Consider the following 25,981-nt stretch of genomic DNA (forward strand, 5'->3'; position numbering starts at 1 on the left):
CAGGTACATATTAGATCATCAGCAAGAGGCAGCGTCAGACTCTAGTGCACTCTTGTTGGAGAAGAGCACAGCTTTCCCCCAAGGTCTGAGGCACTTCCATCACACCTGCCGCCTCCAAGTTGTCTCTTGCCTTTTCCTGATAGGCGCCCGCAGACCACAGTGATGGCACTATGGCATTCTCCACCATTTCTCTGCTCCTAACACAACATGCAGATGCAAAAGCTATGAAATTTTGTTGCAGACACTGAAACTGAAAGTGTTGACTTTTGTTCGTCATGTTCTTGCATCCTCCAAACATCTATTTTAGGGGTTTCCAATAGGGTTTTTTTTTTTAAAAGGCTCCCAGGGAATATTCAGAGAGCTCCTGCTTCTCCATACTGGAACCATGCTATTTGTTCCCCATCTGAGGATAGCCAGCTTCAAGCCAAAGCATCCTCAATGATGTGTCCACTTTAGAAGGAAAGGGAGAAGAGCGAAGGCCTTCCTCCTCTGCTCCTGATTGGCTGGCTATGTGCTGAAGCTCAACATACCGCTCCCCTCAGCCTGACTGACAGGCTTCAGAAAATTAGCACTGCGTACTTCCATTGAAGGAGCCACCTAATCGCACAGCGGGGAAGTAACTTTGTTTCCCACACTATGGGAAACACCTATATTGGGCAGCAGTGATATAGGAAGGTGCTGAAAGGCATCATCTCATACAGCACAGGAGATGGCAATGGTAAACCTCTCCTATATTCTACCAAAGACAACGACAGGGCTTTGTGTTCGCCAGGAGTTGACACCAACTTGACGGCACACTTTATCTTTACCATCTTTTGAATGTTTGGACCAGTCTAATGCATTTCAACAGGCTGTACCGTAGCTGTTTAAAAATCAGTTCATCTATGTGACACACTGCAAACCTCCAACAGCCGATTAAGAAATGAAAGATGTGAGATGGAAGAGGAGAGAAGGATGTTATCAGCTTACTGCTCTCTTACATACTTCTCCACAAACACATATATCTTTTCCTCCTCCCTGAGTTTATTTTCACAGTCATTTTAATTTTACTGAGAGTCTATCAATTTAAAACAAAGAAGTTCCAAAAACTACATCTTGTTTCATTTAATCCAATATTTTCCCTCCTCCACTACTGCATCAAAGCCATATTAAGGACTATGGTTTAAAAAAAATTTTTAGGGCCACGGAGGTTCCATTCTGCTCTACAGTAAACTGAGGAGATGCATATTGAGGAGCCTGGATTTAAACAAGTTTTATTTAACTGTTTAAAGGAAGGAAAATGTATTAAATGATATAAAATAAGAAATACACAGTCATAAAATCTTCCAAATGATGCCAGTTTGGTATGCTTATAAAGTCACCATACGAGAACATGTTTTACTCTGCACTTAAGTGGGATTGCAATGAAGGCCATGTGGGGGCTCAGAGCCATTTTCAGAATGCAACATGCTCTCTGCAGCAGGCTCAGAACTACATTAACAGCGGGCTAGCTCAGCTCACCGATGTAATACGGACACTTGCAATAAACACAATCAAGGGATACTTTTGTTTCTCATTTCACCTACGAAGCCCCAGATCTCCCATGCAGTCAGCCAGCCTTTTACCACGGGGGTCCATTTAGACAGGTTTGTAGTCCAACTTAGACTCCAGCTTCTTGGAATCCGCAACTTTCCTAACGGCCTTCATGAAGTCTTCTTGCACTACATAGTCATGATCAGCCCGAATGGCAAACATACCTGCAAAGACAAGAGTTCAAGATGCCGTTGGGCTGGTTCAAATTAAAGACAGCTGTGTGTGCTTTGCTTTCAGTTTCAACAACACAGCCACAATCCAAAGACACTTAAGGCCCTTTATTGGCTGCAGCAGATGGAGCTCCACAACTATAAAAAGGCTCCTTCCACTGCCAGCAGCTGAGAAGCCCTGCTCTCCCCCCACCCCCCACCCATAGGAAAGGTCTGCCTGTGGGACCCTCTTCTTATTTACCTAAAAACTTATTATAAAATGGATTTGTATCAGGCTTTTGTGTGGTAACAAAAATGTTTCCAAAAAAATGCCCTAGAGCTGACTTTTGTATGATTTAACTGGAGGAGGAGAACGATTAAGTTACAGGCAAGACTTTGGTATTGTAATTGATACTTGTTCTAATGATGAGATGGAAGTCCTTTCCCCCCTATTTCTTTTCTTTCTCTTTCGTGTGTGTGTGTGTTTGTGTGTCTTATGTTGTGGAAAAATAGAAAAAAAAAGTCATTGGAAAAAGGAAAGGTCTGCCTGGATCCTAGCTTGTGTGCACACACATTCACATTTCCACCTCCCCCGCCACACACACACACAAGTTACCAAACATGCGTTTCTATATGACGTATCTAAGCTTCTGTCTAGTATGCAGGAATCACACAAGGCATGAGGTTAGAATGGAGTGACAGCCAGCATTTGGGTTCAAAGGCAGTATGCCTCTTAATACCAGCTGCTAGGGACAGGGGAAGAGCAGGGTGGGCAGGGCTCCTGCCTTCAGGCCCTGCTTGTGAGCTTCCTGGAGGGATCTGGTTGATCCCTGTGGGAGACTGGACGCTGGTCCGGATGGTCTGATCCAAGAGGGCTCTTATCAAGCCGTTAGAGGGAATTCCCACCAGCTTAGGGCATGCAAAGCTAGCAATGGCTACCGGTGCCCTTTCAAGCCTGCCTTTGGGTCCTCAGCCCAACCAACGCGTCTCCTTCGCGAGCCCCTCCAACAGCATGAAGAGTAATCATCCAGCTGGCTCACATGGATCTGGTGGCCAAGCCGCTCAGAGAGTCTCCTGGGGCTACAGCTGCCTTCCCTAGTCACCTGCAGCCTAGCAGCAGGAGGCCAAGAGACCTGGATGGAGTGCTGAACACAAGCGCTGGGGCTTTCCTCTTCCAGTGCTACACTTCATTCTAGTTTTCATTCATGCTCTGGATCTTTCAGTCTATCCACTAGAGTGGGATATAGCTTAGGGTAGGGATCTTCACCGTTTTTCAAGCGGGGGCCACTCTGGCAAAAAAAAAACCCCAAAACCAACCACCCTTCAACCTGAGAGCCATTTCCCATTGGGCTGACCTCCACACATGACTGCACTTTTCTCATTGCTGGGGAGGAGGCCCTTTATGGGAGATGGAGCCCCCTCTCTTAAGGGCTCTATGGAGAAAGCTCTGAGAATGGTTATGCTTCCCAAGATGGGGCAGGGGCTCGAGAGGGCTCGGTTTCCTTTAAAGGGGCATACTGGACAAAGTGCAGCACTGCGTGGTGGGAAGAGTTGCCTCTGCAGGGTGCAGAGCATTCGGCGTTACACAGACCCAACCAACAGTTAAGTCAGGGAGCTGCACTTCGGGTTCATGGGGGCCGCCACTGGCCTTGGGGCCTGACAATGAAGAACACTGGCTTAGAAGCAGGTGCTAACATTCATCCCCAGAAAAGCCCCAAGATGCCCCCAAGAATTATTCTCATCATATGGAGCGAGGCTGCTTCAGTTCAGAACAGAACTGACCCAAGGACATCAGAGGCTAGCGTAGCGGTGAGAGTGTTGGACTAGGACCAGGAAGACCAGAGTTCAAATTCCCATTCAGCCATGATACTTGCTGGGTGACTCTGGGCCACCAGGGTCACTTAACTCTCAGCCTAACCTACCTCACAGGGTTGTTGTGAGGATAAAAATAACCATGTACACTGCTCTGAGGTCCTCAGATGAAGAGCAGGATGTAAGTGTAAAAATAAATAAACGAATGAATGAATGAACGAATAAATAAATAAAACACTATCTCAGGACTCATGAGGACCCATTTTTATAAACTTAACTTATCTTAGCTGCTTTCACGTCCACTGGGACACATCTTTGCCCCCACAGTGATTTATTTATGTATGATAGGCACAGAGTGATGTGCAAAAGCATCAGATGAGATCCTGTCCATCATTTATGGACAAATGGTTCTTTGCAAAGGGGAAAATGCTTTGAATTTAATTACAAAGCATCATCTTGCGCTGTCATGTAAAACCAAGACAATATCCTCTGGGTGCTATTGCTCGTAATGTCCGAATAATCTTTTAAGATCCTTGTGCCATACTCCTGCTTATTGCAGTGGGGCTTGTGCAGGCAAACTTCCCAGTAAACTACCTCTAAGACGCATATCATGTACAATTTGTGCTTAAAAATATGGCTCCATCTACCAAAGCCAAGGGACAAGAAATACAGAGGAAAGAACTGTCAAAGCATCTCATCTCCTTACCTGCTTCAGTACAAACATTTCTCAGGTCGGCACCATTAAAGCCATCAGAAAGCTTCACAATTGCTTCATAATCTGTTCATAAAGCAAGAATTCCTGGTTACACCAGAATTTTAAGCTACAAACTTTGACCTGCAAGCAGGATCTCCTGCCAATGTCAGGACACTTTGCTTCTACATTTATCCAGCTCTCTTAATGTACAACAGAATGTTGCCTGTAGCATGTTCTACAACCAGGTGCAATGCACTCCTCAGTGAGCCACACTAGCTCTTATGAAATTGCTGTAGGCCACACCAAGCAGAGCTTGCTAGCTTTACTATGCCATCTGAATAATTAATGTGAGTGCTGGGGTGGAGGAATGGATCAAGGGCCGGATTCAGGTTCAAATCCCCGCTCAGTGGGTGACCTCTGAGCTCTGCCACTTTCAGTCTGACTTGCCTCACAGGGTGGTTGCAAGGACAAGAGGGGATAACCTCAAATCCACCTTCTCAGTGGTGGCCCCCTGGCTCTGGAATGCCCTCCCCGAAGAGCTCTGCCATGCTCTCCCCTTCAGGGTTTTTAAGAAAGATTTAAACACTCATCTGCTTAGAGAGGCCTTTAAATGCCTTTTACCGCAGGTTGTATCTGATGGGTTTTTAATTTCAATCCATTTTCAATTGGTTCTGTTTTGGTTGATCTATTAATTTTATACTGTTTAGTGTTTTATCAGTTTTATTGTTCTGCTATCACTGTAAGCCACCCTGAGCAGCATTGCAATGGGGGTGGGTGGGAAATAAATATTTCAAGTACAATAAATATGCCACCTTGAGTTCCTTGAATACACATGCAAATAATACCAAGTGTGAAATGTAAAAACATGGCTCGGCAAACACATCTGGATTTAAATTGCATTTAAAGAAATGAGGGGCGTGAGCAGCAGGCACCCCCACCCCAGAGGCTGAGTCTACAACTGGCTATAGTAAAACTTGTCTCTTCTGGAACACGAGCGGCCAAGTACAGTCCCTCCGAGGGCCCCAAGTAAGTACCTATTTCACCATGTTTAGTTATAGGTCCAGCATGGATCTTCAGGATGTCTAATCTGGCTTGTTCATTTGGCAAGTCAATATCTAAAAGAGGGAAAAGGGCATTTAAAAAAAACAAACATTGGCAACCAATAGGGAGGTACAGAATTATGCTGGAACACAAGACTGTACTCACGGATTTTTCTGTCCAGTCTCCCAGGACGCAACAATGCTGGATCTAAGGTATCTGGTCTATTTGTAGCCATGATCATTTTAACTCTATGCAGCGTGTCAAATCCATCCATTTGATTCAGTAACTGAGAGACGGTGCAAAAAAAAAAAAGCCCAAAGGCTTCAGTTAACCTTGACATTATGAGAGGCTGCATCATGAAACAGACTGAGAAGAACAGCAGGGGTTGCGGTTCTCTGACTTTCCAAGCATCTGGAGCCTAGACCAGACATGGCAGGAGACTCCACAAGAAGTCAAGGCTCACATTTTACTGAGAAAAGGCATCTATGGAGTTTCTGGCTTCCACACACATGGAGGTAGAGGCTGTCTTGGCTGCTCCATGGGCCAAAGTTGTTCAGTACATGGAGCCTCTCACCTTCACTAGCTCAGTGAAATACCCCCCTCCATGTCGGCGGGGCAGTGAAACTGGGAGGCTCCATGTGTGAACAGCGGCCGCTGGTATTAGCTTCAAGAGCTGCTTGATCATCGGAACGGACCCTTTGTCAACACCACCAACCAGGGCCGTGTGTTGGAATCTCCAATTCTGGCAGATCGATGACACTCCTTTGGCATTCCCCTCCCATGCGGAAAGTGCTGGAAAGAACGGCAGTTCCCAGCTGTCGCCACGCGTATTTCCTAGCATCTCCGTGGACTTGGGTTGCAGAAAACAGCCTCCCCTGGTGCCAGACATGGCAAGTACTGCACAGAACTGGTCAAGCAGGAAGCACCCACCTCTGCAAGGCACCAAAAGGGTGCGACACGATTGTTGAAATTGGAAATGCCAACACTCAGCCCAACTATTCACGGTATCTCCACAAGATTCCAGGGCTCAGGGGTGGAGAGCTGTGTGCTCAGCTGAGTGGCCAGGCATCCCCCACCCAGTTGCACCTCCATCTCTGTAGCCCCAGCCTGCACAATCCATGGCCAGAGTCAACTGCTGCCCCCACTGTACACACCCCAAGATCCTTCAAGACAGGGCAGGATACAAACCTGATAAATAGAATTTTACCTCCATTAGAGTTCTCTGAATCTCTCTGTCAGCTGAAGTCCCCTCGGAAAAACGACGACCACCTGAGACAAAATCAAGAGCGGGAAAGCTGTCAGCATTTTGCTGAAACTGGACAACAGCACGTCAAAGTATAGAAGGGGAGTTAAAAACCAAGCTGGAATTAGGGCTTAATTTTAGAATCTATAGACTGCTCTTCACATACACAAAAAGGCTTGCTGGATATGGATGCGTGTTCTGAAAAAGATTCTCATTAGAAAGTCCAACATCCAGCAGGAACTTCTGAGTGACAAAAGACTTGAGCAAACATATTTTGGGGGAGCTGTGGTGGTGCAGCGGGGAAGCAGCCTCTTGCCTAGAGAGCAAGAGGCTGTGAGTTCGAATCCCCGCCAGTGTGCTTCCCAGACTGCGCCTAGTAAATGCATCTGTAGTCACCAATATTGGGCAGCAGCGATATAGGAAGGTGCTGAAGCGGGATACTATGCGGGAGGCAGCACTGGTAAACCAATCCTACCAAGAAAATCACATGGAATGTGATCGCTAGGAGTCAACACCGACTCGACAGCAAGCTTTATCAAGAGTACATTCCTTTTACTTTAGGTTGGTTCCCATCAACCCTTGTACTACGTTAAAGTGCGTATGCCATAATCGATGTGCGTTTTCAGGTACCACAGGACTCTGTTGATTTTAGTATGGCAGACTAGCACAACTCCCCTTGCCATTTTTTATTCCTGTTTAGCTCCATCACCTCAAGCCACTGCTTAAGAAGCAGGAATGTGGAGTGACTGGGAGGTGAGCCCAGCAGCAAGTCAGAAGGCAAAAGGCAACACATTCCTGAGTCACAAGAAGCCTGTCAGTCAGCCTTACCAATTGCATCAATTTCATCCATGAAGATGATGCAGGGCTGGTGATCCCTGGCATAGTTGAACATCTCTCGGATCAGCCGGGCGCTCTCGCCAATGTATTTGTCTACAATGGAACTGGACACAACCTGAGGAAAAGGACGGGTCCTGTGAGCAGCGGCTGGAGGGCAACTGGCAGGGGCTGACTTGAAACATCAGGAAGCACTGCATTGTTTTACCTTTAGGAAATTGCAGTCCAGCTGGCTGGCAACCGCTCTGGCCAACAGAGTTTTCCCTGTACCTGCATGGACAACACCGAGGATGGTTCAAGAGGAAGAGCACCAAGGGGACAGAGACACACCGACGTAAACATGGGAAGTAATGCAGCACAGCAGACAGATCCGTGGGGCTTGGGCCAAGGAGACCTTGTTCATGCTCCTGTGTTCAGCCCTGGAACTTACTGGGAGGCTCTGGGAAGTCACTCGCAGCCTAGCCTACTTCGCAGGAATGTAAGAAGAGCCCTGCTGGATCACGGCCAAGGAAACCCAGCCACTCCAGCGTCCTGTTTCACACAGAGGCCCACTAGATACCTCTGGGAAGCCCACAGGCAAGAGCTGAGGGCATGCTCCCTCTCTTGCTGCTGCGACCCTGCAACTGGTATTCAGAGGCATAGCCACCAGACTAGTAGCCATTGATAACCCTTTCTTCCGTGAGTTTTTCTAAGCCCCTTTTAAAGCCGTCCAAGCTGGTGGCCATCACCACATCCCATGGCAGAGATTTCATAGTTAATTATGTGCTGTGTGAAAAAGTACTTCCTTTTGTTGATCCTAGTAGTAGTAGTAGTAGTAGTAGTAGTAGTAGTAGTAATAGTAATTTATTTTCGGTCACTGACCAGCAAAAGCACAGAAAAATAGATACAAAAGATTCATAAAAACATTTTTCATATCTTTGTTTATAATAACTTCAGTAGATGGTAATACTTGGCTACTCAACTACATAACATAGTCTTATGAATTCTACTAGCGATTAAGCAGAACTTGGTGACTATGTAAGAAATCTTGTCATCATGGCCTGATAAAAAACAAAATTGCCCCAGTGTCCTCCTCAGCTGGAAGCTAAAGGAAGTACCCTGCATGCCAGCGGGGGAAATGTGGCGGGAGGGGTAAGGGCATCCTCCCCCGACCTTAAAGGTATCTGCCTTGCCTTTGAACCGGTGGTACTGCCGGGTGATGGAACTGGTTCAGAGGCCCATAGAGGGCTTCCGAACCAGTTCCGTAGTCACCTCCTTTCCAAACTAAGAAGCCCCAGATGCTGTAGCCTTGCTTCGCAAAGAAGGTGCTCCAGGCCCCTGATCATCTTGGTTGCCCTCTTTTGCACTTTTTCCAGTTCTACACTGTCGCCCTTAAGATACGGTGATCAGAAATGCACGCAATACTCCAAATGTGGCAGCACTATAGGTTTGCAGAAGGGCATTATACAAATCTAAGGTGCAGCCACATATGGAGTATAAGGTTCTTAGGAGGATAAAATGGGAAACATTTTGCTGCCCTGAGAAAGGGTAGAATACAGCCCAATAAAAGACTTCTATAAAGTTGGGGTGAAACCGTTTTCCAAAAGCGAGCAGAAAAACATTATAGGCTGCCACATAAGGCTAGAACAATCCCAGACACCCTGATATTTAACACTGGAATGCTTGCGCCAGTGTCTTGCAGTACTCTCTACAGGGCCTGATTCCTAGACATTTGATTACAGCTTCTTCAATTATTCCCTACCCCCAGCTCTGCTACTATTTCTTGAGAAGCCCTCTGGAATGTTTACAGAACTGAATATAGGACCCTGTTGATCTAGGAAGAGGACTCAATGCTTACTAGGCCATCTTCCTCCCCACAAAAATAATGCCCACACAACTTGCCCAGCTGCTCTCTGTGGCCACCAGCACACGGTCCCCACAGCCATCTTCCCCACATGCAGGTCAAGGGTGGATCAGGCATGCTGGGAATTCAATGTAACTCAGGACTTGTTCACACAGACTTCCGTCCTCGAGTAGCAACCCCTCCCTCTATAAGAGAGTCACTGGCACTGGAACAAGAACATAGGAAGCAGTCTTGCATCGGGTCGGGCTTTTGATCCATCCAGGTCCATAAGGTCTATTCTAATGCGGCAGCTGCCAGAGCTCTTCTAGGGCTCAAAGTCTCTTCCAAGCCCAGCACCTCTGCACGGAGCAGGATTGAGCCCAAGACTTTCCACATACAAAGTACACACTCGACCACTGAGTGATGGGCCCTCCTTTAAGAGTGCTGCCTTCACAGCATTTGGCTATTTCATTTCAGAGCAGTTGACAGACCTGTTAGCACAGGGAAAAGAGGCAAGCTTGCACACATCCTAAGGATACTTCCAGATGTATACCAACCTGGTGGGCCATAGAGCAAGCAACCTTTGGGAGGGATAATCCCCACACGCTGGAATAATTCTGGATTTGTAAGCGGCAACTCTATAACCTGTGAAGGACCAAAAAAAAAAACATGGCTTGGTTTCCACAGAGAAGATTTGCTTCTTATGAGCAAGACATACAAAGCGTTTTTGAAGAAAGTGGACTGCTCTCACGCCACACTGGCCTGGCTCTCACTGAGGGCATCAACTTGTGTCTCGGCTGCACCATTTCAGTCCGCTGGCAGGGCTCGCATGATGGAATACTCCTGCATACAAAAGTTTCTCTACACTCAGAAAAACAGATGTCAGGGAGAAAAGCTCTAGTCTAGTCTCCTCCCTGGCATGCTGTTCTTCTATGTGAGAGGTTTTTTGTTTTTGTTTTTTAAGGGGAAGAGATCCCAAAAAAGCACCAGAGGAACAATCAATCATGTGAGCCTCACTTCCCAAAAGAAGCAGTAGAGCCCAGACAAGGGCTTACCAGCGCAGTGAGAACCAGCCTATGAAAAGGACAATTAGGTAGGGATTTAAGTGGGAGAAATTATTCCCCCCCACCTCCCAAGGAAAGGTTATAAAAACCAGACCAACCCCAAGGAAGGCAGCACCCTGGCAGTAAAGCTTCCTTGAAATCAATGGGACTTCTGGTTCAAGCACTTACTGCTCAAACATGCTCCCAAACTCAAGGTTAACTGAGCCCTGCCCAGGCGTTCAGCTGAACAAGGGTACCAGCACTGAAGCAGGTTCAAGTCCCACCCCGGCACGCCACTGACCTCCCTTGCTGTGCTGCCCATGGGAAGGGCAGCGTTGGTGCAAAGAGGGAAGCGCACCATGACGGCAGATGCTCCTGTGATCAGCAGCCTGCCTCAGGCCTGCCGGTCACAGAAGCACCTTCCATTACGGTTACGGCGCTTCCCTCTTCACACAACTGCTGCCCTTCCTGTGAGCAGTGACAGGAGGGAAGCCAGCAAAACAACGGGGCAGGACCGCCAACCCTTCGTTACCTGCGCCTGTGTGCAGCTGAACCCTTGAACAGGGCTCTAGAATGAGCATACTGACAAAACCAGCAAACAGAAGGCAAAGGCTCAATTCAGATGTCACAAGCCACAGCTTGGAGAGCGCGGGGAAGGAGGCCGTTCTTCCTTCTCCTCTCGCATGCCTATTCCCCGCTACCTTTCCTGTTTACAGATTGCTCAGTAGCCAAACCAAGTAAGCAATGTTATCGCCAACCAAGATTGCTCCAGACCAAGGTCTGCAGACACACTTCAAACTGTAATATCACATTTTGGGCAAATGAAGGTTAGAACTAGCCATGTCTTGCCCGACAGATCTCATGGCAACCTATGGGGAGAAGAGGACACCCAAGAGAGGAAAGGGGGGGGCCACAGAGACCCACGGCTTGCTCCCAAATACTAACATGACATCTGAACTGAGTCACAGGTTCAAATGTCTTCTGTATATCAGGGCATTCCTGTTATACAGATGGAGAGTGATGCAGGTAAGTACCTCTCTGAGCTCCCGAATTTGTTCCGACAGTCCTCCAATCTCAGAATAAGATACATTTCCAGGATCTTCATGAGACATGTTATAAACCAGAGGGTCAACTTCTCTTGGCAAATATCTAAATTGGAGAAGTCATACAGCATATCCTGTCATTTTATTCTACAGTGATGTATTTTTAAAACCTGCTAACAGCAATGTCCAAACCTTTTCCCATCTGCCAGTAGTAACTCAGACATGAAAATGAAGACATCTGAATAAGTCTAATAATGGCAGTACCACCGGGCATTTATATCGTGCTTAACCGAGTATTCAAAGCATTTCACAGACCTTCTCTCGGTAATCTTCCTAACAGTCCTGTAAAGTCCGTCAGTGTTACCATCCACATATTGTAAACGAAGGACTGAGAGAACAGTGACTTGCCTGAGGACACTCACTGAATTCATAGCGGAGGTAAGACCTGAATCCTGGCTCACAATTCAGTCTCTTAACTGCCATGCTACACTATTCTTGAGGGTTCAGCCCCAGCCCCTTGGCAGCATCCCTACAGCTATAGGGGCTCCCAATCTTGGGTCCCCAGGTGCTGTTGGACTACAACTCCCATCATGGCCTTCAACCATTGTGGCTGGGAATGTTGGGGGGTTGCATTCCAAAAACATCTGGGGACCCAAGATTGGGAATCCCTGTTCTGTGCATGCCTCTGCCTCCCATCTGCACCACCGCTGCTTTAAAAAGGAGAACTTCACTTTTCACTCTTATGCTGAAAGAGTATTCCAAAAAGCTGAAATTTAGCATTTAGCACCCTCCCCTGAGCTGCGCTCCTGCTCCTGCTCCATCCCATCGCTCCCTCTCCCTCTCCCCTCCTGATCACAGTTGCAACACCGCTGGTGCCGACTGGCCAAGCCACAGTCCCCTAACCCCAGAGACCTCCTCACCCGAGCCCCGCTCCCCACCGCAGGAGTAGCAGCAGCAGCAGGCCGGGCCCTTCCTCACTGCCGCTGCCATGGCTGCTCGTTCCTCTCAGGACACTAATGGGCCCAGGCCTGTCCCCCGCCTGCCTGCCTCCGCCAATGGCCTCTGTAGCTCTGCGTCGCAGTGGCGGTTGACCGGGCCCTTCCTCACTGCTGCCACGGCCGCTTGTTCCCCTCAGGCCATTGACAGGCCCGGGCCCATCACCCACCCACCCACCCTTCTGTCCATCTTCTCCTCCCTTCTTTCTCTCTCCCTCCCTCCCTGAGTTAACAGAGCTTGTCCATCTTGTTTCCTCTTCCAATTCACACAGTGGCAGCCTCCTTCTCCTTAAGGGGCTCTTTCCTCCCTCACAACCCCTCTCTTTGCAGACCCCTGCCCGCTCTCCTTATATACAGAAATGATAGAGAGATTCTTCTCCCCTCTACAATCTTCCCACCAGAAACAGCTGCATTCCAACTGAGCTTAAACATTACAGGCTCCTCCTCCCTGTCTGCATATGGAATTCCCACTGCCCAATCACCACAGTGCTTCTGCTCTGTTACCTCTGATTGGTAAAGCACTGTGTGGGCGGGGCTTGCCATGCACCATTTGCCATGGACCAGTTAAGCCTTTTACACAGATAGATAGATTCACTGCCTGCAATCATCACTTCTCTAGCCAATTCTAATATTTAACAATACAGTGGTCCCTCTACTTACGAAATTAATCCGTTCCGAATGCACATTTGTAAGTCGAAAAATTCGTAAGTCGAAAAGCGGTTTCCCATAGGAATGCATTGGGAACGGATTAATGCATTCCGGAGCCTAGAAAAAAGACCCAGACCCCCAGTAAGGCTTGCAAACTGCACAGGAACATTTCTTTTCAAGAATAAACAGGCAGTAAACAGGCAGGCAAGTCAAGGAAACCGCATGTAAAATTTGTAAGTCGAGGAAACCCCATCTAAAAATTTGTAAGTCGAGGAAACCCCATCTAAAAATTTGTAAGTCGAAAAAACCGCATCTAAAACCGGATTTAAAACTGCCGTTTGTAACTCGAAAAATACTTATGTCGAGTAGTTTGTAAGTCAAGGGACCACTGTAACTCTATTGCTCACTTTCTGCATCTCTTGTCCGACCCAAAGCACACACCCCTCCCAGATGCCTCACGGCAAGAGCCTACCTCATAATCGTCAGGGTGGTCATATCCAGCGCCACTCTTGTCCCAGGCTTTAGCTTACTTTTATCAAGCTGGAGGCATCGAAAAAAGAAAATGCAATTGTCAAGTCTACCCAAGCAGCAGAGTACACATCAGTGGTGCATTTCTACCACAAACGCCCGTGATGAAGGTAGTGCATCCTCTGGGGACAAACACCCCAACTCACTTACGGGATTGCAAGTGAAAATGAATTATCTGTGGATCCTTCCCCTCACCAGACAGTCTAATGAAGTCAGGCCAAAAAGAAGAGAGTGCAAATTTCAACTTTAGGAGCAATCTAAAGAAAATCCTTTAGGGAAGAGACGACAAAGATTTGACAGACACTCCAAGCAAAGATGGCTTTGAGGGAAGGGGCAGTTTTTCTTAAATTATAAGAATGTGTCTTGACATTACTGGAATGTGTAGAAGAAACTATTTCTTCTGGTACAGTCATGCTAGTTGTCAGGAGCTGGCACTTGACAGCTTTAGGGCTGAATCCAAGGAAGGTCAACAGTGGATCCCTAATCTGAGTTAACACTCTCTCCCATGGTTGTGCATTGTCTTCAGGCAAGGATTGTGTTTACGGCACTTGATAAAGGGAGGGCCAAAAGTAAGCTAGGTTTCGACACATCTTCACATGCTAAGCAGAGTTTCAATTCTACAAAGTTCGTTCTTTTTAACTTGTGATTTTTAGAGGCAAACACAAATACTTAATGAAAGGCGGGGTATAAATTTAACAATAAATAAAAAATCAATTACAAAAAGACTCAAACAAGGACACTCACCTGACGACGGCAGCCAACGACATACCTTGGTCCGTTTGTAGCTTTGACAATGACTAGGAGCAGAAAAAGAAAACCAATGTCAGCATTCCTTTTAATGCATCCATGCTCATGACAGCAAAAGGAAGAGAGTTGTTAGAACATTTTTACAGCCATTAATGTTGCCACGACAACTTTAGGATAGCAAAATCCCCCCTACCCCCAAGACACTTACATTTCTCTTCTGTTAACTGTTTAAGAACCTCACCAACAATCTGTTTAAAAAGAAAATGGAAACAACTATTAGACCTACAAAGAGAAGAACCCTACCTTTCCAACACCAATTCTGTCTGCAGAAAAGAAGTATTCAGCTTACTGGGGAAGGGAGGGGGAACAACATGACCGAGTTGTACCCTGTCCTATTCATAATGGTGACATTCCCTTCTTTTATTAATTCTTGCAATAACCTCATGAGATCAGACATTTTTAATTCTGTTTCACAGATAGATCACTAAAGCTGAAAGAAGCTTAAGTCAGCACATCCACAGCTCAGCTGCTGGATTCTGACATCAGACCCTCAAGGTCCAAGCAACTAGACCGCAACAGCTCATTCTACAGCTTTAAAGCCAGTGACCTTGGCTAGAGTGCAGCCATGTTGACTCTCTTTCTTTGGATGAAATAAGGAGGGAAATGCCAACAAGCCCTTGCCCGGGGTTCTCTTGCAAGGCAGCCAGGGGTGGCAGGATTATTGTGCTGAGGGAAGAACCTGCTGTGCTTAAGTGTATGCATCCCTGATAAGCTTGAGCCCGAAATGTTTCGGAGGCCATTATAGAGGCCTCCAAAACGTTTCGGCTATTGGGGCTGTTTCGGCTTTCGGAGGTGGTGGAGGTGTTCCCTTAAGGGTGGGGGAGGGGCACTTACCCTTTCTGCCACATTTTCCCTGCCGGCACTCTGTTGGATCAGAGCCCCTTGGGGCGGCAGCGTACTTCCCTGCCACCCCGTTGCCCTCATCGGCCGGAAGTACCAGGCTAGCATGCGCCCATCACGTGTGTGCACATGACTGGCACCAGGTACTTCCAGCCAATGAGGGCAATGGGGCGGCAGGGAGGTACGCTGCCACCCTGAGGGGCTTTGATCCAACAGAGCGCCGGCGGGGGAAATACGGCGGAAGGGGTAAGTGCCCCTCCCCCACCCTTAAGGGAACACCGCCGCCACCTCCAGAACAGTTCCAGGCACATCCCTAATCCCTGACTCCAGATTTCCTTAAGGTAACATCAGATTCCTCTCCAAATTCCAAAGCTAATTGCAAAGGCTAAAGCTAGAGAAGGCTTTTGCATTTTACTGACCCACACACTTGTGCTCCATTTTACATTTGTGGCCCTGTTCCAGATTCCTTTGCTGAGCATCTACTAAAGGCAGGGCCTTTTCAGCAGTGGCATCAATTGTGTGGAATGCCTTCTCTCAGGGAGCCCACTGCCCCAGCACCGTAGGCCTTCAGGCACAGAGAATGCAGCTCTTTCAAAGAGCCTTTGATTGATCTGAGGCTCTCTTTCTTGGGTACTGTCTTCTGACTGAGGAATGTGTATTCTTTCCTGCTTGCTTGCTTCTTTGCATGCCATTTTATTTATGTTGTGCTTCTGCTGTTTTGATTGTGCTACAGCTGCCTGCCATATGATTGTTATTCAGATTGCACTGCTGACATGAACAGATTTCGGTTTTATGGTTTGGACATTTGTTTCTTTTACATTAGCTGGGCAAGGTTTGCTTTTATTAAGGGTCAAGGTTAAATGGAAATTGTATACATACATTTGTGCTTCCCAATTTCTATTCTCAAAGATTTAGTTTCACTACTACTACGATGATGAATATTTGTATATGGTTCTTCAACCAAAGTTCTCAGAGCAGTTTACATAGAAAAATAATACATAAATAAGATGGTCCCCTGTCCCCAAAGGGCTCACAATCTAAAAAGAAACATAAAAGTAGTTACCAGCAACAGCCACTGGAGGGATGCGGTGCTGGGGGTGGAGAGGGCCAGTTGCTCCTCCCTTGCGAAATGTAAAGGAATCACCACTTTAAAAAGTGTCTCTTCACACATCAGGCAACAGCTCCTTGACTGAATGCTCTCAGTGCTGTGTGAATGCTTACCTGCCCAACACTCTGCAGAGCCTTGAGATCATTTTCAGACTTTTCATACTGCTTGGTAAGCTCCTTCAGCTGCTCTCTTACTACAGACAAAGACACCACAAAAGCATGAGATGCACACTCAAGACCAGCTTTCTCTCTTCCCCACTCCCTCCAGAAAGAAAATCAAAACCAAAGGGACGTAGGACATGATTCCTGTATCCGCATCACACAGCAGAACAGAAAGTTTACCGTCACCCTCAACAGATGCCTCTTGTTTTGCCAGCAGCAGGCGGGGGGGGGGATAGCATAATGATTCCCACACACGCTTTGCTAAACAACTTATGGTACAATCCTGTATACATGGAAGTAAGTTCCACTGAACAAAGCAGGACTTTTCAAGTACTTCTGTACAGGACCAGACTGTAAGCCACTCTGGATGCAGTGAGGAATGAAAAGACTCTTACCTACCAAGGAAGGGACCACACCGTGCACAACATAAGCTCACTAAACACAGTTTGTTTATTATATTTATACACTGCCCCAAACTTATTTCTCTGGGCAGTTTACAACATAAAAACTAAACTAAACATTAAAACCAACATTCTAATTAAAAGCTTGTGTGAATAAATGCGTCTTTAAAGACTTTTTAAAAGCTGTCAGGGATGGGAAGGCTCTTATTTCAGCAGGGAGCTCATTCCAGAGTCAGGGCAGCAACAGAGAAGACACACCCCTGAGTGGTCACCAGATGAGCTGCCGGCAACTGCAGATGGACCTCTCCGAATGTTCTCAGTGGGCGACGGGACTCAGGGTGAAGAAAATGTTCTCTTAAATACCCCGGGCCTAAGCTATTAAGACTACAATATGCATTCAGTTCCAATCTCTGCCAAGGCCCATAGTGACAATGACACTTCCTTTCTTGCTGTGCCTACCTCCCCTTTCAAGCATGTTCTAAACCCCAAGGAAAGAAGCTTCCACTAGGTGGCAACTTTCATGCTACACAAAATCAGATGGTAGGATTCTGGACTGTAGCACTTCAGGGAATGCTTAGACAGCTTTAAGAAGGTTTGAGGCAAATGTATAGAAGAGGATAGATATATCAGCTCCTAGGCATGATAACTCAATGGAACCTTCATGGTCAGGTGCAGTATACCTCTGAAGACCAGTTTGTTGGGAAGCCCAAAAGCAAAGCAGGCACCTGGCTAGCTGCTATTGGAAACAGGCCACCGGACTAGGTGGGCCAACAGTGCAGTTCTAAAGTTCCCTCTGCCCTGATGCAAGCGTGTTTAACCCTTTCCCTGGCCTTGGGCTTCATCCAGCAGGGCTTAGGAGCAAAATTGTTCCCATCAGTGACTTTCTCCCTTTAAGGGGAAACGACACAGGCCACCTACACTCCCTGTCACTGCTCTGACCAAGAGGGTACACAAGGGAAAGCGATTTCTGGCTCATGCTCCAGAAGGGACTGCACAGCACATTCCACAACAGGGTCAGAGGAAGCAGCCTTGTGACCAATCCTTGAATTCCTAGGCATTGCAATGCCTTGTAAGTACACAGGTTAGGCCCTGGGTATTTAAGAGAACGTCTTCACCATGAACCCCACTGCCCGTTAAGTTCATCTGGAGAGGTTTGTCCGCGGTTGCCGCCAACTCTTCTGGTGGCTACTCGGGAACGGGCCTTCTCCGTTGCTGCCCCTGGACTTTGGAATGCACTCCCTGTTGAAATAAAGAACCTCCCCATCTCTGGCAACTTTTCAAAAGGCCCTGAAGACACATTTATTCATTCACCCAGGCTTTTAATTAGATTTATAATTTTAATATTTTTAATGTGGGGGGTTAAATGATTTTAATGTTAATTATTGTAATTGTTTAGTTGATTTAATTTCTAAATGATTTTAATTGTAAGCCGCTCAGAGACACAAGCTTTGAGCGGTATCAATTATTAATTAAGGGGGGACAGCAGAAGGGAACTGGTTTTGGGTTGCCAGCCTTCTAAGACTGGCCTGGAGCCCTGATCTCTCTAAGGTGTGCGCATGCTCACAAGCTTTTGGATGTCCGCTCAGTTCATTTTAGATCCTGCTCAGGTTGAATGAGGAAGGCCCCACTCCGAATGCAGGTGCGCGCACACACTGCCTTGATACTGCCGCCCAGAACAAAACTCATTCCACACAGAGATGAAAAAAAAATTAGGGGGACCACTGGCCAGGAATCAGCAACCATCTTTCCTCTGACTATTAAGAGCTGGTCTTGTTACTGTCCCCTTTGCTAAGCAGGGATCAGCCTGGTTTGCATTTAAATGGGAGAATACATTTGTGAGTACTGTATGATATTACATAGGGACATAGGAAGCTGTCATATACCATTGGCCTATCAGGCTCAGTATTGTCTACCCAGACTGGCAGCGGCTTCTCCAACGTTGCAGGAAGGAATCTCTCTCAGACCTATCTTGGAGATGCTGCCAGGGAGGGAGCTTGGGACCGAGATGCTCTTCCCAGATGCGCTATCCCCTAAGGGGAATATCTTACAGTGCTCATATATCTGGTCTCCTATTCATATGGAACCAGGGCAGACCCTGCTTAGCAAAGGGGACAAGACAGGCTTGCTGCCACAAGAACAGCTCTCCTCCCATCTGGGAAGAGCACCTGCATGCTTGCATGCAGAAGAGAAGGTTTCAAGTTACCTCCCAAACAACATCTCCAAGACAGGGCTGAGAGAGACTCCTGCCTGCAACCTTGAAGAAGCCACTGCCAGTCTGTGTGGACAACACTGAGCTAGATAGACCAAGGGTCTGACTCATTATATGGCAGTTTCCTATACTGAAAGCAGTTCCAGAGATTTAATGGTTCAATACTGGAAAAACAATACCAGAGAACGCCCTCCAGAAATAGTGCCTGGGCTGGCAACTCTATTAAACCAATCCTGGAGATCTGAGCAGTTTGATATGGGAAAAAAAAATCTTTGGGGTGGGATGGGGGGGGGAAGAGAAAAACAGGACAGTTTCCTTCAGAGGATTGTCATATTTGTTGATATGCTAATAATATTTTGTTAAAACACTTTGAATTCTAATTGTGGGATACAAACCCCTGCTAACTTGGCAAAGAGACACCTTTTTAACATGGTGATTCTCTTTATTGAGCAGGGGGAGAGCAACTGGCGCTATCCACCCCAGCACACCATCCCTCCAGGGGCTGTTGCTCGTGTCTACTCTGTGTAAACCGCTTTGGAAACTTTTGTTGAAAAGCAGTATATAAATATGTGTTGTTGTTGGAAGCCATGCTGGAGATCTGCTTGAGATAGTAAAACATACGGGGCGGGGGGGGCTTCCAAGAAGAGTCTCAGCCGGAGCTGGCAACCCCAGCCTGCCTCCCCCCCCCCGCGGGGTAGTGTTGCTCTCTCCGGGGTAGTGTAGCCCCCTCCCCCCACGGGTGCATACAATGGGGAAGGGAATGCTTTGGCTAAAAGCAATGGGGGGGTGAGGGGGGGTTATGGGCGTTATTCCCGCCCCCCCTTTCCTCTCCCAGTTACCAGCCTAGATGCAGGAGAAAGAGGGAAGGCGAGACGGGGGCTGGGGGTGGGAGGCCGGAGGGGGAGAGACTGGGCCTCATACCGGCCCCCCCGGCCCAATACCGCCCCCCATACCGCCCCCCCCCGCCATAGGCCCAATTGTGATCAGGCGCCGCCTGGGGCTGGCCGAGCCCAGCCGGCCGCCCCGGACCCCCGGCGAGTGACTCACGCTCCTTGAGGCGCCCGTCGATCTCCTTGTGCTCCAGCAGCTTCTTGCGGTAGTCCTGCAGCGCCTTGTCTCGGGGCTCCGCCATGATGATGATGAGGCTGCTGCTGCTGAGCGAGGGCGCCGGGCCGGGCCACTGCGCAGGCGCGGCGCAAGGGCTCCCGGGAAGGCGGAAGCTTCCGTCCTGTATACCATAGAGGTAAAAAAAAAAAAAGGAGGGAGTGACACCCTGGGCAGAAATCCACCTGGAGCACACGCAAGCCTGGCTTTGGAAGTCTGTGAGGGCACCTTAGGTGTCATATGAGACGCCTTTACTATACGAAATGAGAACGGGGTTAACAAAAAAAAAAAAAGTAACTCATGCTTTTAATATTGCCTGTGGTTTGGCGGGCTTTAAGCACAGCTAAGTCAAAATATGGAAGTCTCCATGCATTTCTATGGGCAGCTCTCGCTTCCGGAGGACCGGTACCCTGGCTCCGTCGGCGTTTTTTGGAAGAAGAAAAAAACCCTCCGTTCCATTTGGAGCCCGGAAATTATCTCAAACGTTGCTTCTCTCTAGTATATTTCTATCTCTGTGGTCTACGCTGTTTCCCTGCGTCTGCACGCCTTCTGCATACATAGAGTTGGAAGGCTAGAGTGGCACAAATGTGCACTCCCGGAGGAGGTGGAAGTGTGCTAGGAGGCCAAGGACTATTAATAATTAATGATAGTGATTAATTTAATTAATTATTTAAAGCCAGTGTGGTGTAGTGGTTAGAGTGTTGGACTAGGACCAGGAAGATCAGAGTTCAAATCCCCATTCAGCCATGAGACTTGCTGGGTGACTCTGGGCCAGTCATGTATCTCTCAGCCTAACCTACCTCATAGGAATGTTGTGAGGATAAAAATAAGCATGTACACAGCTCTGGGCTCCTTGGATGAAGAGCAGGATATAAATGTAAAAATAAATAAAATAAATAGCAACCAACGGAGGGACTTATAGTAATTTCATAATAAATATTATTCTCCTTAAATTTGACTTCTAAATGCACATTGCAATGCTAAGGGCTGCAAACTTATTCTTTTTAAGTTAAATTTCCCATCTTTTCGAAGCCACAGGTGGGCTACCTGGATATCAGTGGCTTGACATCTGTGCTCTGTATATATATTTTTAAATAGGTTTTTCCAAGGCCAGCACTCAAAGACATATCTAGGGAAAATAGAGCCCAGGGCAAGCACTGAAATTGCACCCCTGTCCAAACATCTGACACCCATCTTTCAGATAACTTTACCATAATATCAGCTGAAAAATACAAGTCAAGCTCTTTAATCCTTTAATATTTCAAAAGCTATTTAGCAGTGGACATAGCCAGATCAAAAAATGCTGGCAAACTACAAATTTTAGTATGTTTAGACAGGGGGCGCAATTTCAGTGCTTGCCCTAGGTGCTATTTTCCCTAGATACGCCTCTGTTGAGAAACTAAACAGAAGTGCCTGTCTAATTCTCTACTATACATTGTAGCATCACTGTTATATAAGTTTTAAAAATAAATGGAGAATTTGGCTTTTCCCAGATACTCTGAAAATAATTAAAGGATATGCAGAGTAAACTGTGTCACTGCTTGGAATATATTCTAGTATTTCAGAAAGACAGTTAAAATGAGAGAAAGAGAGCAAGAAACTCCCCGTGGGCCTTAATACGAAGGATTTCACACTGATTCCAAGACAAACTCACCATTAATAGCCATATTATTAAGACATCACATTTTAGTCATTTATCACAAGAAGCAAAGTAAGAGCAAATAAATACAATCCTAGCTGATAAGCTTCAGCTCAGTATCCGTAAGCCCTGATTCTCTGTACATAGTGCCAAACTGAATATGTATACAGTGACTTATATTATATTAAATTAATTTTTTTGACCTGTAGCCCCTTTGGGGGGCCTCCTAAAGGCCGTGGGGGGGATCTGCAAAGGTTTCCCCTCCCCCTGCTGGCCTCTAGGGTCTCGCAGGGACCATTTGAGCATGTGCGGTGTCCATTTTTACAAATAATTGGTGTTTTTTTAAAATGGCCGCTGAAAACAAAATGGCCACCGTGCATGCTCAAATGGCCTCTGTGAGGCCTGGCATGGCCTAAGGCCTCACAGAGGCCATTTAAGCATGCATGGTGGCCATTTTGTTTTCAGCAGCCATTTTTTAAAAATTATTATTTTTAAATGGCGCCCCCTTCAAGTGGCACCCAGGGCACGTGCCCTACCTGCCCTACCCTAGATACACCCCTGCCAGCACTGGAGATTAAGGATCATACTTACATACTTACATACTAAACATACTTACTCAGGAGCAGAGGTGCAGCTGATCCACCATCTGAGCATTTGAGGAGCTTCCTTTCTCATTTTACTAAGCAACTCCTGCCAGACCTAGTCCTAATAACCCATCTCTTCCCAAAAAAGTGCCTTCCCACCCCACCATCCCCCTTTAGGTGAGTTGTTACTCTTCATGCAAAGGTGTGGCAAGGTTGGAGTGGGCCCTGGGGCAAAAAGTGAGGATGCACCCCTGCCCACTCCCACCACCTTCTTCAGAGGGGCACAAGTAGACAGAACAAAGAGCAAGTTGTCATCCAGCAGCCACTGGTAGGCGGCCCCTCTCATTTATTCTTCCCCCCATAACCCATTCAATTATAGCTACACACTATAGCTATAGCTAAGCTTCCTTTATTTTATTTATTTATATCGATGTATACCGCTTTGGGGACTTTTGTTGAAAAGCAGTATATAAATATGTGTCATATCCGTATTCATTATATTCTGCACCCCTGCTCACCCCTGCTCAGGGATAAGTCCCATTGGACTCAGTGGGATTTACTTATGGGTAAACATAACAGGGATTTTGGCGTAAGGCTGCAATCCTATGTCCTTTACCTGAGAGTAAGTCCTATGGAATGTATTGAGAATTGCTTCAGAGGAAATATGAACAGCATGATTCATTGCTAAAGGAGATTCCATGATAAAGTTGAGCATGACAACATGATTGCATAGAAACAAAACACTAGAAGCAGCATTTTTGTGCCTGTCATATCATATCATGTCATGCCATTTTGTTGGCATGTCAACAGCAAAGGAATTGGGCTGTGTTCAGGAACAGCAAGGGTGGTACTGATGTTGGAATACATGTCAATTGCATTAGAGCTGGGGTTCTCTCAATATTGAGTCCCCAGACATGGTTGTACTACAATTCTCAACTCTTTGGTGTACTCTTAGAAAGCTGTTGGTCATGGGAGAAGAGCTGGTCTTGTGGTAGCAAGCATGAATTGTCCCCTTTGTTAAGCAGGGTCTGCCCTGGTTTGCATTTAAATGGGAGACTACATATGTGAGCACTGTAAGATATTCTCCTTAGGGGATGAGGCCACTTTGGGAAGAGCATCTGCCTGCTTGCATGCAGAAGGTTTAAGTTCTCTTCCTGTCATCTCTAAGATAGGGCTGAGAGAGATTCTTGCATGCAACCTTGGAGAAGCCACGGCCAATCTGTGTAGACCAGGCTTCCCCAAACTGCGGCCCTCCAGATGTTGCTGAACTACAACTCCCAGCATCCCTAGACATAATTTTTTGTGGCTGGGTATGCTGGGAGCTGTAGTTCAGCAACATCTGGAGGGCCGCAGTTTGGGGAAGCCTGGTGTAGACAATACTGATCTAGATGGACCAATGGTCTCACTTAGTATATGGCAGCTTCTTATGTTCTTATGACTAGAATTCTGGGGATGATGGGAGTTGTAGTTCAATTGGAGACCCAATATTGAGAACCCCAGCTGTAATCCAACCTGGCATGTAAGTCATCGACAACAGTTCTTACTCTTTCTGAACTCAGCTCTTGCTCTGAACTCCCTTGCTCTTTCTGAACTCAGCTCGCTTGTTGTCTGAGACGCAGCTGGATCACCTCTAAAGCAAATTACAACTCAATCAAATATCACATGAGTAATATGTTTATATGTATGACACAAACAGGGATGCTTTCTACAGCTGTTCTTGGAGCAATTTCTGAAACACGCATTCAATTCCAAAGTAGGTTGATCCACTGAAAGCTTTAGGGTGTGTTCAGAGGGTGTTTTTGTGATTTTCCTGACATAACATTGCTCATGCATGTTGCCTATGAGTACCAGTACTTCTTCTCTGCTGGTGTCTCTGGTGTATTCCAACACCCTGCCTAGTGCCTGCCTATCCACCTACCCACCCCCGCCCCACTACAGGAGCAACATTTTTTAAAGGAGGGAAGAAGATACATGCCAAAACAGAAGTACCCAAGAGAAATGAATGTGAATTTTGTATACGTAATATACATATTCCTGTAAAAGAAAATGTACTGGAGCATAGAAAATATTAGGAAAGTGGAATCTTTTGCTTCGTGCTCTAAAAGGGATTGTGTCTACAGCAGGCCCAGTGGCAATAGTGATACGACTCAGATCAGATCAGAGCCAGCGTGGTGCAGTGGTTAGAGTGCTGGACTAGGACCAGGGAGACCTGAGTTCAAATCCCCATTCAGCCATGAGACTTGCTGGGTGACTCTGGGCCAGTCACTTCTCTCTCAGCCTAGCCTACTTCACAGGGTTGTTGTGAAAGAGAAACTTAAGCATGTAGTACACTGCTCTGGGCTCCTTGGAGGAAGAGTGGGATATAAATGCAATAATAATAATAATAATAATAATAATAAGTGATACGACTCGGAGCAAGGCAGCTTTGAGTACACATTATTCTGTATGTCTAGAAAAGTATTGTACAAGCTACACAGTTCTTGATGCTGGCAAGTAATCACTTTACTATCCAGGGCGATATTCTCACTGTGCACCTGATCCTATCCGAAAATAGTCCTGCTTTACATGTTTGGAAAATACCTGGTATATATTTTGTGTTTTTTTTATCTCTCTCTCTCTCTCTCTGATATGTTAATTTCCGTGTGCTGCTGCTCTTTGTTTTGGTGGCAGTACAGGGGCAGGCAGCTTCCTAAGCTTGGAAGGGGGAGAGCTGGAATCACCCCAGCCAGGCTGCTCAGGGGCCATCCCATGCCATGTCTTGAATTGCCTGTGGGCAGAATGCAGGGAAGGTGCTTTTGCCTTTGTTTGGAGCTTGGCTTGGCTTCCTCTTCTGCCTTGTGCCGCCCGCCCGCCCCACTGCCAGTCCTGTCTATTTAGACTTCTTCTCGGAGGAACATACTCTTGCAAGTCTTAGCCAGTGCACCTGGTTTTTTAAAAAAGGAAAGAAAAGAGCTAGAAGCAGGGGACTACAACCAAACAAATCAATGTTTGGAATGTTCAGGAGTGGGGGGAAATGAACATAAGAACATAAGAACAGCCCTGCTGGATAGGGCCCAAGGAAGCCCATCTAGTCCAGCATCTTCTTTCCCACAGTGGCCCACCAGATGCCGCTGGAAGCCACAGGCAGGAGTTGAGGGCATGCCCTCTCTCCTGCTGTTACTCCCTTGCAACCGGTACTCAGAGGCATCTTGCCTTTGAGGCTGGAGGTGGCCCACAACCCTCTGACTAGTAGCCATTGATAGACCTCTCCTCCATGAAGTTATCCAAACCCCTCTTCAAGCCATCCAGGGTGTTGGCTGTCACCACATGGTAGGCAGCAGTTGGGAGGCCAAGAGTAGGGTTGCCATATTCTTTTTATATATATATGAATTTGTATTAATTAAAATGATCAGAAAACATGGTTAAAACTCTCAAAACATACAGTAAAGTGAGGCCTTCAAAGGAAGTCAGAGAACAAGAAAACGAAAATCCAAGTGTGGTTACAAAAGCATTACAAATCAAACCCAGAGTTCGGGAACAAATGCTGACCTTGTCGAATATTAAAGATGATAAAAGGCTCCCAAACAAGCATAAATGAATCTGTAGAAACATTTTTCATATAAGCACTAACTTTAGCTATAGAGGCATAGTCCCATAATTTTGTAAACCAGTCATTTAAGGATGGGATTTCGGAGAAGCGCCAATCAGAAGCATATAAAACCCTA

General features: G+C 46.7%; 1 protein-coding gene across 1 annotated transcript; it reads right to left on the reverse strand.

Annotated features, from left to right (window-relative positions):
• Positions 1 to 1,236: 1,236 nt before the first annotated feature.
• On the reverse strand, positions 1,237 to 20,155 carry PSMC6 (proteasome 26S subunit, ATPase 6). Its single transcript, XM_053276041.1, has 14 exons — positions 19,998 to 20,155; positions 16,293 to 16,372; positions 14,380 to 14,419; positions 14,169 to 14,221; positions 13,369 to 13,436; positions 11,245 to 11,359; positions 9,725 to 9,812; positions 7,554 to 7,615; positions 7,340 to 7,463; positions 6,476 to 6,537; positions 5,434 to 5,554; positions 5,262 to 5,342; positions 4,240 to 4,311; positions 1,237 to 1,736 (listed from the first exon to the last, which is right to left on the reverse strand). The coding sequence occupies exons 1-14, from the start codon at positions 20,080 to 20,082 to the stop codon at positions 1,618 to 1,620; spliced, it is 1,170 nt and encodes a 389-aa protein (XP_053132016.1). The 5' UTR covers positions 20,083 to 20,155; the 3' UTR covers positions 1,237 to 1,617.
• Positions 20,156 to 25,981: the final 5,826 nt, after the last annotated feature.

Source organism: Hemicordylus capensis, chromosome 1, assembly GCF_027244095.1.
Source record: "Hemicordylus capensis ecotype Gifberg chromosome 1, rHemCap1.1.pri, whole genome shotgun sequence".
NCBI classification, from domain to species: Eukaryota; Metazoa; Chordata; class Lepidosauria; order Squamata; family Cordylidae; genus Hemicordylus; species Hemicordylus capensis.